This window comes from Polypterus senegalus, chromosome 1 (genome assembly GCF_016835505.1).
Source record: "Polypterus senegalus isolate Bchr_013 chromosome 1, ASM1683550v1, whole genome shotgun sequence".
In the NCBI taxonomy this organism is placed as follows: Eukaryota; Metazoa; Chordata; class Cladistia; order Polypteriformes; family Polypteridae; genus Polypterus; species Polypterus senegalus.
In genome coordinates this window covers 331,758,521-331,772,682 of record NC_053154.1, presented here as the reverse complement: position 1 = coordinate 331,772,682, position 14,162 = coordinate 331,758,521, and the positions used below count along the sequence as shown (strand labels likewise).

The following is a 14,162-nucleotide window of genomic DNA, read 5'->3' as shown; positions in this document are numbered from 1 at the left end:
AGCTCCTTGGGATTGATGAAGCCTTTGAGATGTTTTGGTCTCCATCTCCTGCCTTATGTTTGTCCACAACTCTACCCCTGAGATCTTCTGAAAGTGGCCTGCCAGCCGTAGTCAGGTGTTTGCTGTCAGTCGCTCTACCAAGCAAGGGAATGAATGGACCAGGAACAGCTTCACTAATCCCATGAATTACAACTGGTTACAGGTGAAGAAGGCCAGTAACCACAATGGGAATGGTGGGCACTGACACCTGATTGAGATTAGGAGGGGTGATCCTTTATTAATCTCAGAATTTCTTGTTTTTAAAATTCTTCTGAACTGTAGCTGTGATTTCTTTCACTCGGATGTTAGAGGTGGCATTGAGTAAGTAAAGCTGGGTAGAAATCTTAGTTTGTGTGTTTACATTTAAGGCTGTAAAGCAAAACAAATGGGAATATTTCAAAGAGGGGGATTCTTCTCTATACGTACTGTAAATATAAAGTAAAAGAGACAAAACAAAATAGAAAGGTTTGGGGGTCCACCCCTTATATTGTAGGCAAATCAGCAGAATTAAGAATGTGATCTAGAGTTGTCACAACAGACCGAGTCATCGGTGACATCGGCGACTGCCGTGGAGGATGGAGTGCTCGGGTCTTACAGGAGCTCTGCAGGAAGAGGCGGGCTCTAGCCGGAAGTGAGGTCTGTAGGAGGGCGTGGTCTGGTAACGGAAGTGGGTGGAGCTCTAGCTGGGCTTCCCTTCTGGTGGCCTGTGGAAGAGAAAGAAAAGGCATCAGTGCAGTTCATCAGCCCTCGACTCGGCGTCTTATGCCCAGTTAAGCTCTTAGACTGCCTCTCATGTGTGCCTGTGTGACAATATATATATATATATATATATATATATATCTATATCTATATATATACAGTCATGTGAAAACATTAGGACACCCTTTGAAAGCATGTGGTTTTTGTAACATTTTTAATAAATGGTTATTTCATCTCCGTTTCAACAATACAGAGAGATTAAAGTAATCCAACTAAACAAAGAAAACTGAAGAAAAGTCTTTTCAAGATCTTCTGTAAATGTCATTCTACAAAATGCCTATTCTAACTGAGGAAAAAGATAGGACACCCTTGCCCCTAATAGCGAGTGTTACCTCCTTTGGCTGAAATAACTGCAGTGAGACGGTTCTTGTAGCCATCTACCAGTCTTCGACATCGGTCTGAGGAAATTTTACCCCACTCCTCAATGCAGAACTTTTTCAGCTGTGAGATGTTTGAGGGTTTCTTGCACGTACAGCCCTTTTCAAGTCACCCCACAGCATCTCAATGGGATTCAAATCTGGACTTTGACTTGGCCATTCCAGGACTCTCCATTTCTTCTTTTCAGCCAATCTTTGGTTGATTTACTAGTATGTTTTGGGTCATTGTCATGTTGCATGGTCCAGTTCCGCTTCAGCTTTAATTTTCTAACTGATGGTCTCACATGTTCTTCAAGCACCTTCTGATACACAGTAGAATTCATCGTGGATTCTATGATGGTGAGCTGACCAGGTCCTGCTGCAGCAAAGCAGCCCCAAACCATGACACTTCCACCTCCATGCTTCACAGTTGGTATGAGGTTCTTTTCTTGGAATGCTGTGTTTGGTTTACACCAAACATGTCCTCTGCTGTTGTGTCCAAATAATTCAATTTTGGACTCATCTGTCCAAAGAACATTATTCCAGAAGTCCTGGTCTTTGTCAACTTTATCTCTGGCAAATGTCAGTCTGGCCTCGATGTTTCTCTTGGAAAGCAAAGGTTTCCTCCTTGCACACCTCCCATGCAAGTTAAACTTGTACAGTCTCTTTCTGATTGTAGAGGCATGTACTTCTACATCAACAGTAGCCAGAGCCTGCTGTAGTTCTCGAGATGACACTTTAGGGTTTTTGGAGACCTCTTTTAGCATCTTGCGGTCTGCTCTTGGGGTGAACTTGCTGGGGCGACCAGTCCTGGGCATGTTGGCAGTTGTTTTGAAAGCCCTCCACTTGTAGACTATCTTCCGGACAGTGGAATGGCTGATTTCAAAATCTTTTGAGATCTTTTAAATCCCTTCCCAGACTCATAGGCTGCTACAATCTTTTTTCTGAAGTCCTCTGACAGCTCTTTTGTTCTCACCATGGTGCTCACTCTCACTTCAACAGTCAGGAGCACACCAAACTAAATGTCTGAGGTTTAAATAGGGCAAGCCTCATTCAACATGCAGAGTAACGATCTACTAATTATGTGCACCTGGTGTGATATACCTGTGTGAGATCTGAGCCAATTTAAGAGGGAATACATGTGAGGGTGTCCTATCTTTTTCCTCAGTTAGAATAGGCATTTTTGTAGAATGACATTTACAGAAGATCTTGAAAAGACTTTTCTTCAGTTTTCTTTGTTTAGTTGGATTACTTTAATCTCTCTGTATTGTTGAAACGGAGATGAAATAACCATTTATTAAAAATGTTACAAAAAACCACATGCTTTCAAAGGGTGTCCTAATGTTTTCACATGACTGTATATCTGTTACAATATTTACACTGGAAACGAAATAAGGCAATGGTCAAATCAGTGGTGGGGACCCAAAGGAGAGCCCACTTAATAACAGTGTCCAAAGCACACGTCATGTGAGAATAACTGCCACACTGCAAATAGTGAAGGGCTGGAGGAGGCTTCATTTATAAAACTTAAAACCTGAAAATACGGGCACGGCAAAAAAATTAAATAAAACAGGAAAATATGTGCAATAAAAAAAATAAACTACATTCATAAAACATGGAGTATGTACATTATTTACAAAATTTTCTTTTGTAAATCACCTATGGCACACGTGAACGCACCTCAATCACCACCCTGAAACATCCATATATGGAGTATGCTAATGAACCTCATACATATGCAATCACGATGCTAAATACCTTTAATGGCTGGTAGGGCAGTCCCTCCCTACTGACATTTTCAAGATCAAGCATGGCATTATAGCACCTCGTATCTGAGTTTAGGGGGTACAGGAAAGGCATAGGATGCCACCAACTGAGTGGGTAGCTGCTCTCACCTGGCACATGAAACGATGTCATTACTGTTACAATGAACAGAACAGGCCACCTGAAACAGTGAAGGGTTCAGCCAGTTGACTTACCATCAAGTCAGCCAGCACGTCCAGCACCGTCATGTCTGCCAAAGCTACTTTACCTCAAATAAATGAATCACAGGCCACCGAGACACAAGGTTGGTCTGTCTGATTGATCTTGGCATCACAGATGACCTGTTAATGAAATGTCACTGCTTACAAAATCAGGGTTATTCTCACGAGGTGCCTTTATTGCAATGTGAGGGCAGTCAGTGGCTCTGATCATATTAGGAGAACCGGACACGGCCGCAAATTTAACATTTAATATTGAAAAAAACAAAACAAAAAAAAAAAAACATGTTCTGTTCTTTGTGTGTCTTCCTACACCATACGAGTTAATGGCAGACATGATGGAGTCAAGCTTGGCTCAGATACCCCTGACCTGATGACCAATTCACCGTGAAGTGACAAGTAGTGACCGATATAAACTGACGAGGAACCAAAAACGCTCCACTGGCAGCACTGGCCCTCTTAAAAGGCAACTGGAATACTGTACATTCTGTGCGCCACATTCATCACGTTAGAGGATTTATGTGTTTGTCATGTCAGCTCACTTCATAACAGCAACTCAGTGACATGAATTACTATACATGTGAGTTGTTAGATAGATAGATAGAGAGATAGTGAAAGGCACTATATGATAGATAGATAGATAGATAGATAGATGGATAGATAGAGAGATAGTGAAAGGCACTATATGATAGATAGATAGAGAGATAGTGAAAGGCACTATATGATAGACAGATAGATAGATAGAGAGATAGTGAAAGGCACTATATGATAGATAGATAGATAGATAGATAGATAGAGAGATAGATGAAAGGCACTATATGATAGATAGATAGATAGATAGAGAGATAGATGAAAGGCACTATATGATAGATAGATAGAGAGATAGATGAAAGGCACTATATGATAGATAGATAGATAGATAGATAGATAGAGAGATAGTGAAAGGCACTATATGATAGATAGATAGATAGATAGATAGATGAAAGGCACTATATGATAGATAGATAGATAGATAGATAGATAGATAGTGAAAGGCACTATATGATTAACAGATAGACAGATATAAAAAGCACCATATGCTATTTAGATAATAATAATAATAATTCTTTGCATTTATATAGCGCTTTTCTCACTACTCAAAGCGCTCAGCAATTGTAGGTTAAAGGCCTTGCTCAAGGGCCCAACAGAGCAGAGTCCCTTTTGGCATTTACAGGATTTGAACCGGCAACCTTCCTATTGCTAGTCCAGTTCTCTAGCCTCACAGATCGAGAGATAGAGATAGTGAAAGGCACTATATAACAGATAGACAGATAGGTAAGGGCACTATATGGATAGAGAGATAGATATGAAAGGTACTGTATGATAGACAGATATTGATATAGATAGAGAGATGGTGAAATATTGATAGATAGTGAAAGGCACTATATGACTGATAGATAAATATGAAAGGCACCATATGCTATATAGATAGAGAGAAAGATAGTGAAAGGCACTATATGATTGACAGATAGATTTTAGCATAGTTGGCAGGATTAGACAGACAAACAGATAGTTGGATAGATAGATAGAATAAACTTTATGTGTCTCATACGGAAAGAGAAGATAGTTTGAGTAAATAAGTAAATAAATAAATACACACACACACACACACCAGAATGCCTATAAAGAAAATAATTCAAAAGAAAGCAAAGTTCTGACTTTTCCGCATTTGACTGAGGGTCCCGGCATTTCCCCTTTTTCCGAAATGTTGCAAACACACGGCTCAGAGTTGCCGTAAATCCGTGCGTGTTCCACCTTTTTGTAAATGCCGCCGTTTGCCTGTGAAGCTGCATACACACATTGCGTTCCTCTATGAGGCCCTTGGCTCTCTAGCGGGTCCGAATGTGGACGCTGACTCCAGGAGGTGCAGAGCTTCATACGCACAGAAGGCCGGTCAGCATCGGGGCTTACGACATCACATTATAAATGACGTCCGTTCTCCTCTGTGAGTTTCTCCACCACTCTAGGGTGTTGGCGGCAGGTGGTGTCCCCGTAATCTCGTTGTTCCCAAACCTGTAAGACGCTCTCCCATCTCGTGACTGATGATCCTCTTATTGATTTTCATTGAAGCCAAGTGTTCACCTCATTGTGTGTTTGTTAAAGTGTGCCATCCCGTCCCACTGCTGTCTCCCACCCGCCGCCACCCCGATGGTCAATGGATGGATGACACTAAAGCATTTGCCGGTATCTGATACGATGTGATTGACAATTTAAGGTTTGTTTCCTGCTAATTTTATATTTTCTCCTAAGCTCTCCGGCTGGAATGATCGAGAGCTCCCCTCAGCTTTTTGGAAACTCTTGGAAGGTCTCTTCTGCCTGCGTACCGAATCACCACCTCCACCAGTTTGACCCGTGTGATGCACACCAGCAGGCCGGTGAGTTGTGTGTTGCCAGTGGTCTTCAGGGTGATATCCTCCATTTAGTTGTTAGGCCTTTACATCTGAGTAGTGACCTTCTTACCAAATTATAGAGAGTCAGCTAAATTGTTATGGGGGTGCGGACTTGGTCAGCACACAGGCCTGGGCAGATCGTGGATGGTTCACGTTTAACATCAGTAAATGTAAAGAACCCACTCAGCAGCTATGACAGGTCGTGCAAAGGTAAGAGTCGGGACACCAACTGGGTCATCCTGTTTAGTTGACTGAATCGTCCAACTTTAGAATGCCACTTGGGCACAATGCAAATTAAAATGGATGCGGCAGATTTTAGGGTCTATCACGGGAGATCTGTCCAGCGGGTAGCTGTGGTCACAAAAGATGCCTCCTTGTGGGCAGCCGGTTTACTTATAGCTGGTAAACTGGAAGGGGTGGAGCTAAGTGGCCTCACTAGGCATTTTCTTGGCACTGCGGGGAGAGAAGGAGACAAGCATGTTAAGCGCCCCCCCCTTCATCCTGGTGGGTTATCAGCTGCCTCGATTGAGCCTGTGAGGAGATCTTCCGATACACAAGCGTGACAAACTCTTATGAGCAGAGCCCGGGGGTCACGGTGGGCCGGTTGCTGTCTGCATCACGACGGCGTGCCAAAGCAGTCGAGAAAAGTAAGAGGACCTCAGGGTTAAATGTCAGGAGGTGTGGAGTCCAAGTCAGGGGGGCTCTGCTTAAGGTAAATGACGCGCTAGTCAGGCCTCACCTGGAGGGCTGTGTGCAGCTTTGGACTCCGTGTGACAAAGAAGACATGGCGGCGCGAGAGAATAAGAATTACAACCCTGTATAATTTCTATTGTGCTTTTCTCACTGCTGGAAACACTTCACATAGCGAGTGGGGGGCCACGTCAACCACCACCAATGTGTAGCACCCACCTTGATGATGTGATGGCAGCCATTTTAGTGCCATGTTAGCTGTTTTGTGGTGACAGATGACAGGTGACAGTCAATTAAACAGACAAGAGCGGACAAGGCGAGCAAGACAGAAGAGGCCATGGAGGGCAATTCCTCCTGGACATCAGGATATGTCCAACCCGCGCCACTCTTTGTGAACGATGCCCAGGGATCTTCAATGACCTCAGAGAGTCAGGGTGGGCATGGGTTTTACGTCACCTCCAAAGGTCGTCACCAGTTTTTGCAGCACAGCGTCCCCGTCACTGCACTGGGACATTGGTGAGCTCCCCCTGCTGGCCTTTCCAACGCCTCTTCCAGCAGCAACCCAAGCTTTTCCTCCGATGGTCTGGAGAAGGTCCAGAGAAGAGCGACGAAGCTGATTCTGGGACAAAGACATCTGAGCGAGGAGGAGGAGGAGGAGGAGGAGGAGAGGTGGAAGGAGCCGAACCTTTTATTAGTTTAAATAAATGGGGGTTAGGAGGTGACGTGGCGGACGCGTTTAAGGATCCAAACAGTTAGCCCAGTGGATTCCAGTTCTTACTTTAAAATGAACTCTTCTCCCAGAGCACAGGGACACAAATGTTAGAAAGTTTTTCTTCACAGACACGTGGAGTGACTGGCCAAGTAGTGCGGTGGCCAGTGAGACCTCCAGGGACCTCCAGATCTTGACTTGATGTCCCTCTGGACAGTCTAGATGAATAGGATGGACGAGCTGGTCAGGCTGGATGGCCTGCTCTTGTTATAATTTGATTTTTCTGATGTTCTTGTAACAGTTTAACTATTTTCTTCATAACTACCCGCATGCCTTTTATGTTTTGCTCATTTTTATGTTACATTCATTTCATTTTATGGCTGGTTGACAATACAAAGGGAGTTGATGTTTGGTCCAGCACTTCCATCTACGTGCAGAAGCGTCTCCTTATTGAAATGAGCTCAACGGCGTGAGTAGCTAACACTTTAGACTCGATACGACCCATAATGCATCTGTCGGTCATGAGACGATAGCCAGTAGGACCTCAACAAAGCCTTTTTTGGACTGGGTGACGTTTACAAAGCTTCGCTGAGGGGCCTGCTGATGTAACTTCATGTTGGTGGCTTACAGGAGCAGCCCACCCAATGAGGGGAGTGGTGGGTCTTCAGTTCAATCCTCATTCCCATTCGAGCACAAAGCCTAGCCGGTCACAAGAGCGTTTCAGTAGAGCTGGTTCATTGACCAATATTGTAGCCAAGAAAGGTGTGCGTGGGGTCTCGTGAGCACATCTCACGTACGGACATTTGCCACTCAAGTAAATGGAGGCTTTCAGGGTGTTTGCTGTTTTGGTCCCCACAGCACAGAGTTAATAAAAAGAACAGAAGAAATCTGACAAACGAGAGGAGACCCTTCGGTCCATCAGGCCCATCTGTTTAGCTAAGAGCTCAGCTGTCCCCACGTCTCCTCCCGATTCTTCCTAAAGGTTCTCAAGGCTTCTGCTTCAACTCCATGGCTCGGTTTGTTTCAGGGTCCCACTACTCTTTGTGTAATGAAGGACCTCAAATGCACCTCCCCTTGGTCTCCACTAGGTGTCCTTGAGTACAATGTTGCTGGCTCTCGTTTATCGATGTCTCTGGGGATTCTGAAGACCTGATGAGATCCCCCGCAGTCTCCTCTGCTCGAGGTTTAGTTCTCGGAGTCGGTCACAGTTGGATGTGTCCTCAAGTCCCATGGTGCACCTGGTTGCTCTCCTCTCCACAGCATCGGGAGAAAGTAGCGGACCAAAGCGATATCATTTTGTGGGTGGGGTATCCCTTTCATCCAGTGACCGTCTCACGAGGTCTGACGTGATTCTCAAACGTGAGTGGGGAGTTGAAAATTCTGTTTGTTACTGGTTGGCTGACGTTTCGACTTTCTGCTTCGTTTTTTGTTTTTATGGCCTTACCTTTGGATTTTGTTTTGTGACTCATTTAATTTGGATTGCCTTCGTCTTTTGGGCGTTTCCATTTACCTTTGGAGCTTCATTGTGATTGGTGAAGAATAAATCTTTAATTCCATGAAGACATGGGGTCTTCTCTAACTAGTAGCCAGGGTTTGGCGGTGATATCCCCCTCTACTGGGCTTTATTGGAAGTGCTTTGGAAGTCTTAAGTTCTCGAGACTCCCAGTTCACAACACTTCTCTTATATTTTTAGTTTCTTTGGCATTTTTTTTGTGTTTGGGGGCTTCACGTGTGCCCCCCTACCCTACAGGCCACGATATATACTCTTAGAATGTTTTCCATAGATTGTCCTGTGCGGCTTTTAGATTCAGCAATCGTTTGATTCACGAGCTGTGTTCTCTGTCGTCCACATACTGTAGAATGGGATATCGTTTGGTGACGTGTCTCTGATGTCACCTTCTGGTCTCCTGGGTGGGTTGATATTTATGTCAAAAATTCCTGTGGGGTTCTGGTCCTCATGATGGTTTTTGAGACTCGTAGTTCACAACATGGAGATTCACCTCCTCATTTAATTAAAATATTACCTGCCGTGTTATTGTTAACAAACGTCAGATGAACTTACAGCGGCCATGTAATTAGAGATGGTCAACCTCCTGTGTACCGTAGATTAGCAGACTATCGTCCTGGGCGGCTTATAGATTCAACATTTGGTTGATGTACGGGCCGCATTCCATGATGTTCAGATAGAGTGGGATCTCGTTCGGTGACGCGTCTCTGTCTCTCATGTCACCCTCTGGTCTTCTGGGCTGGTTGATATTTTTGTCAAAAATTCCTGTGGGGTTCCGGTCCTCATGATGGTTTTTGGGACTCCTAGTCCACAACATGGAGATTTGCCCCCTCATTTAATTAAAATATTACCAGACAATGAGTGGTTCACCTTCAAAGGGTGAGCCACACGCATCATGGAGGTAGATACAGATGGGCAATCTCCTGGGTACCATAGATTAGCAGAATGTTGTCCTGGGCGGCTTGTAGATTCAGCATTTGGCTGTTGCTTGACCTACTCTACATTCCCCGATGTCCACATAGAGTGGGATCTCGATCTCGGAGGTCTTTTTCTGGTCAGGTCTGGTCTTGGACAGGCAGAAATTCCCACAGGGTTGCAGTCCTCGTGATGGTGCCTGGGACTCCTACTTCACGACATGGAGACTGAACTAGCAGAGCACACCACATGTCTACATGTGATGGGAAAGGATTTTTATTTCAAGTAGAGATTTCTATATAAATACTAAACGACGGATGAACGCATGCAGAACTAATACACGTAAACGCTTCCGGATATGAAGTAAAGGCCTTCCGTTTTTTGCCATTTGTTCTGCATTGCTTTGTTTTTTGTGAAGTGAACCGCCAGTTTTGTTGCAGGTGACTTCACGAGAATTGTAACGCCGTTGTGAAATGATAATGAAAGCTGATCAGCATTTAACATGGGGTTCAGTATTGATACGTATCATGAAGGTCTGAACCAAGGTTAGTAAGTAAGTAAGCCTAGTGAAGGTTTCAATGATTTGGATTCCTTCTGCCCCTTCATAAATGCGTACACACACGTGGCGTGGGATGCTGCGCTTTAAGCGTGTGGTTCACTTCTGCTCAAGCCTCACTGTTCTGCCCCACATCTTGTTCAATCAATCAGTCAACATTTATTTATATAGCACATATTCATACAAAAAAATGTAGCTCAAAGTGCTTTACAAAATGAATAGAAAAACTAGAAGACACAATAACAAATAAACATAAGTCAACATTAATTAACATAGAATAAGAGTAAGGTCCGATGGCCAGGGTGGACAGAAAAAACAAAAAAAAACTCCAAAGGCTGGAGAAAAAAAATAAAATCTGTGGGGTTCCAGACCAGAGACCACCCAGTCCCTCTGGACAATCTACCTAACATAAGTCAAACAGTCCTCTTTGTATTTAGGGTTTTCATGGAAGGACCTGATGATGATGGTCACGTAGACTTCTGGCTTTCAGTCCATCAATGTTGGAGCATCATGATGCTTTGAGTAGGTGGTGGTGGCGCAGGCACCACCACAAAGAAACCGGAAAGAGAAACAGAAGAGAGAGTTGGGGTCAGTACGGATTTTAGAGCCACCATGAATAGTTATTATGAAGAATTGAACATACAGAGTATCAGGATTAAGTTAAAGTGAAGTTATGAGAAGGCCATGTTAAAGTAATGTGTTTTCAGCAGTGTTTTAAAGTGCTCTACTGTATCAGCCTGGTGAATTCCTATTGGCAGGCTATTCCAGATTTTAGGTGCATAGCAGCAGAAGGCCCTGCCTCACCACTTCTTTTAAGTTTAGCTTTTGGAATTCTAAGGAGACACTCATTTGAGGATCTGAGGTTACGATTTGGAATATAAGGTGTCAGACATTCCGATATATAAGATGGAGCAGATTATTTAAGGCTTTATAAACCATAAGCAGAATTTTAAAGTCAATCCTGAATGACACAGGCAACCAGTGTAGTGACATCAAAACTGGAGAAATGTGTTCGGATTTTCTTTTCCTAGTTAGGATTCTAGCAGCTGCATTCTGCACTCGTTGCAAGTGATTTATGTCTTTTTTGGGTAGTCCTGAGAGGAGTGTGTTACAGTAATCTAGTCGACTGAAAACAAAAGCGTGAATTAATTTCTCAGCATCTTTCAATGATATAAGAGGTCTAACTTTACTTATGTTTCTTAGGTGAAAAAATGCTGTCCTAGTGATCTGATGAATATGTGATTTAAAATTCAGATTACAGTCAACGGTTACCCCTAAATTTTTTACTTCCGTCTTAACTTTTAATCCTAGTGCATCCAGTTTATTTCTGATAACCTCATTGAATCCATTATTGCCAATTACTAAAATTTCAGTTTTCTCTTTATTTAGTTTGAGAAAATTACTATTCATCCATTCAGAAATACCAGTAAGACATTGTGTTAGTGAATCGAGAGAGTCGGGTCATCAGGTGCTATTGATAAGTACAGCTGTGTGTCATCAGCATAGCTGTGGTAGCTCACGTTGTGCCCTGAGATAATCTGACCTAACGGAAGCATGTAGATTGAGAAGAGCAGCGGACCCAGGATAGAGCCTTGTGGAACACCATATCGGATATCATGTGTCTTTGAGATGTAATTACCACAACTCACAAAGAATTTTCTCCTGCCAGGTAGGATTCAAACCAATTTAAGACCTGCCAGAGAGGCCCACCCATTGACTAAGGCGATTTCTAAGAATGCTGTGATCAATGGTGTCAAATGCAGCACTCAGATCTAAGAGGATGAGAACAGATAAATGGCCTCTGTCTGCATTTACCCAAGTCATTTACTACTTTATGCAGTTTCTGTGCTGTGATTTGTTCTAAGCCTGACTGAAGGTTTATTGAGGTGGTCATTTAACTGCATAATGGCTGCCTTCTCTAGAATTTTACTTAAGAAGGGCAGGTTGGAGACGGGTCTAAAATTTTCAAAGGCAGAGGGGTCGAGATTATTTTTCTTGAGCAGGGATTTAACTACAGCAGTCTTAAGACAGTCTGGGAAGACCCCCGTATCTAATGACGAATTAACTTTAATGTCAAGAATATTGTCAATTAGCACGCCTGATACTTCTTTGAAAAACCTGGTTGGTATTGGGTCAGGGACGCAGGTGGAGGGTTTCAGTTGAGAGATTATAAAATGTAATTCAGGTAAATCTATCCTGGTAAAAGGATTTAATTTGTTTATAATGGAGTACCGGGGCTTTGGAGGTTCTGTAGTGTTGGGGAGATAAACTATGTTATCTCTAATATCATTAATTTATTGATTGAAAAATACAGCAATGTTCTCACAGGTTTCACTGGAAGTATTCTGGGAGCATTCCTTTGAGTTACCGGGTTTAACAGACGATCAGATGTTAGCTGCTATTTGATGAGCTGCGCTCCCCGTTTGTCTCGTCATTTGTTAACACACCTGTCAGTCACGTCCCACACTCACAGTGGTGCCATAAATGTCTATGAAAGTCATGTAAAACATGTAAGGTCCCATAATCAACATTTGAATACACACGCAAAGTGCATCTTTGAGGTTCTGAATATTTTTTCTGAAAAGCACCCAATGCACTGGTTTCACTGGCACTGGCTGTTGGCACCGGTTTGGCATCTCTGGCAGCAGTGGCTGTGGGCCGGCTACCTCTTTGTCTTCACACAGCTGGTGGGCAATGGTAGTAGACGCAGTGTGATGCAAATATGTTTTCTACCTCTTGCCATCCTAAGTGGTGGTCCTCCTTGGCGAATGCTGCTACACGACCAGCTGGGAAGCGATCGGCCGATGCTGGTCCCTCACTTTCATTTCCGATATCCCTCTCCAGAACACTTTCAGCAAACTCAGAGTCTGATTTAGCGATAATATGTGAAACGTCCATGGAGTATTTTGCTTTGCACGTTTGTTTTAGTCTCTCGCCAGATGTCGATGCCATTTTAGAGGCTGGTTGCTCTTCACTACTCCTGCATGCGCAGTGAACCGAGGTCAAATCAGGAAAGCTGCGTAACTTTCCTTGAACCAAAGGGAGTTGAACTAAAAGATAAGGGCGAGTTTTCACAGTTAACAGCCCATTACTGTCCTCTACCCCTGAACTGTGACAAAGTCAACATCAGCCCTGAAAGAGTTCAGGTATATAAACCCCTGGGTCGGGTTAGTTGTGCTACGCAGCAATTTGAACTTCTGTCTGTCTGTCTGTCTGGAGAAATCTCTGGCCTTGCAAGTGTCTTTCACAGCTTCATTGTTTAACGTCTGCTCTCTGCTATGCATTGCTTTGTAAATCAGTCTTTATTGCATATACACACCTGTATGTTTCTTTTCTATTTATTTCAGCTTACGGCGAGGTCCAGTATGTCCAGTAAAAGCCTTCAAGAACGCTCGCTCACCCCTTGTCGTTTTCATGTGGATGCGAGGCAGACATCTCACACTTTCCTCTCCCTGTTCTCCTGTTTTCACAGCCCTCTACGCTTCAGAAATGTGCGACGTCCTGAACCGAGAGCCGTTCTCCCTCTGCCATCGGTACCTGAGCCCCGGTGCCTCCTATCAGCAGTGTAAATCCGACACCTGCAAGTGCGGCGAGACCTGCCTGTGTGCCTCTCTGGCTCACTACGCTCGACAGTGCAGGAAGTACGGAGTCGGCGTCGACTTCCGAGGGCGGCTCTCCGAGTGCGGTACGTGAAAGTCACCGTGGTGGAGTCGGTTTAACACGAGTGGCACGGGCGTCGGACTCCAGGCCTGGAGGGCCGCAGCGGCTGCAGGCGTTCATTCTAACCATCTCCTTCATTAGTGAGCAGTGTTTGCAGCTAATTAACTTCTTTTGCTTTAGTTTTAATTCACTTGACTCAGGCCCCTTAGTCGTCTCTTTTTTCAATTAGCAGCCAAACAAAACGAGCCGCCACATGACCAGCTCCCCTGTGCCCATCACACAGTATCTGAAAATAAAGAAAAGTGAAGGTCTCGGTAAGGCCGATTTTGGAAATGTCTGCTGTGGCAGAATGAGAGCAGCAACAAGAGCACAGAATTAAATAACGGGCTTCATTAGCAGGAAGAATCGGCTTCTCATGAAGAGATTGGTTGGAGTTTGAAATCCCAGTTTAGCTGCTCATCTGCCGGCTCGTTTCACGTCTCGTTTCTGTTTGGCTGCCATTTCATGAAGAAACAAATCAGTTCAGAGGACTGAATCCTTCAAAGCAGGGCCATGAGAAT

General features: G+C 43.9%; 1 protein-coding gene across 1 annotated transcript in view; it reads left to right on the top strand.

Annotated features, from left to right (window-relative positions):
- Nucleotides 1-14,162, top strand: part of otog (otogelin) — a 231,377-nt gene that overhangs the window by 63,735 nt on the left and 153,480 nt on the right. The window contains exons 15-16 of the mRNA XM_039740451.1: nt 5,426-5,550; nt 13,415-13,627. Of these exons, the coding sequence (XP_039596385.1) occupies nt 5,426-5,550; nt 13,415-13,627 (338 nt within the window). The remainder of the gene's footprint in view (nt 1-5,425; nt 5,551-13,414; nt 13,628-14,162) is intronic.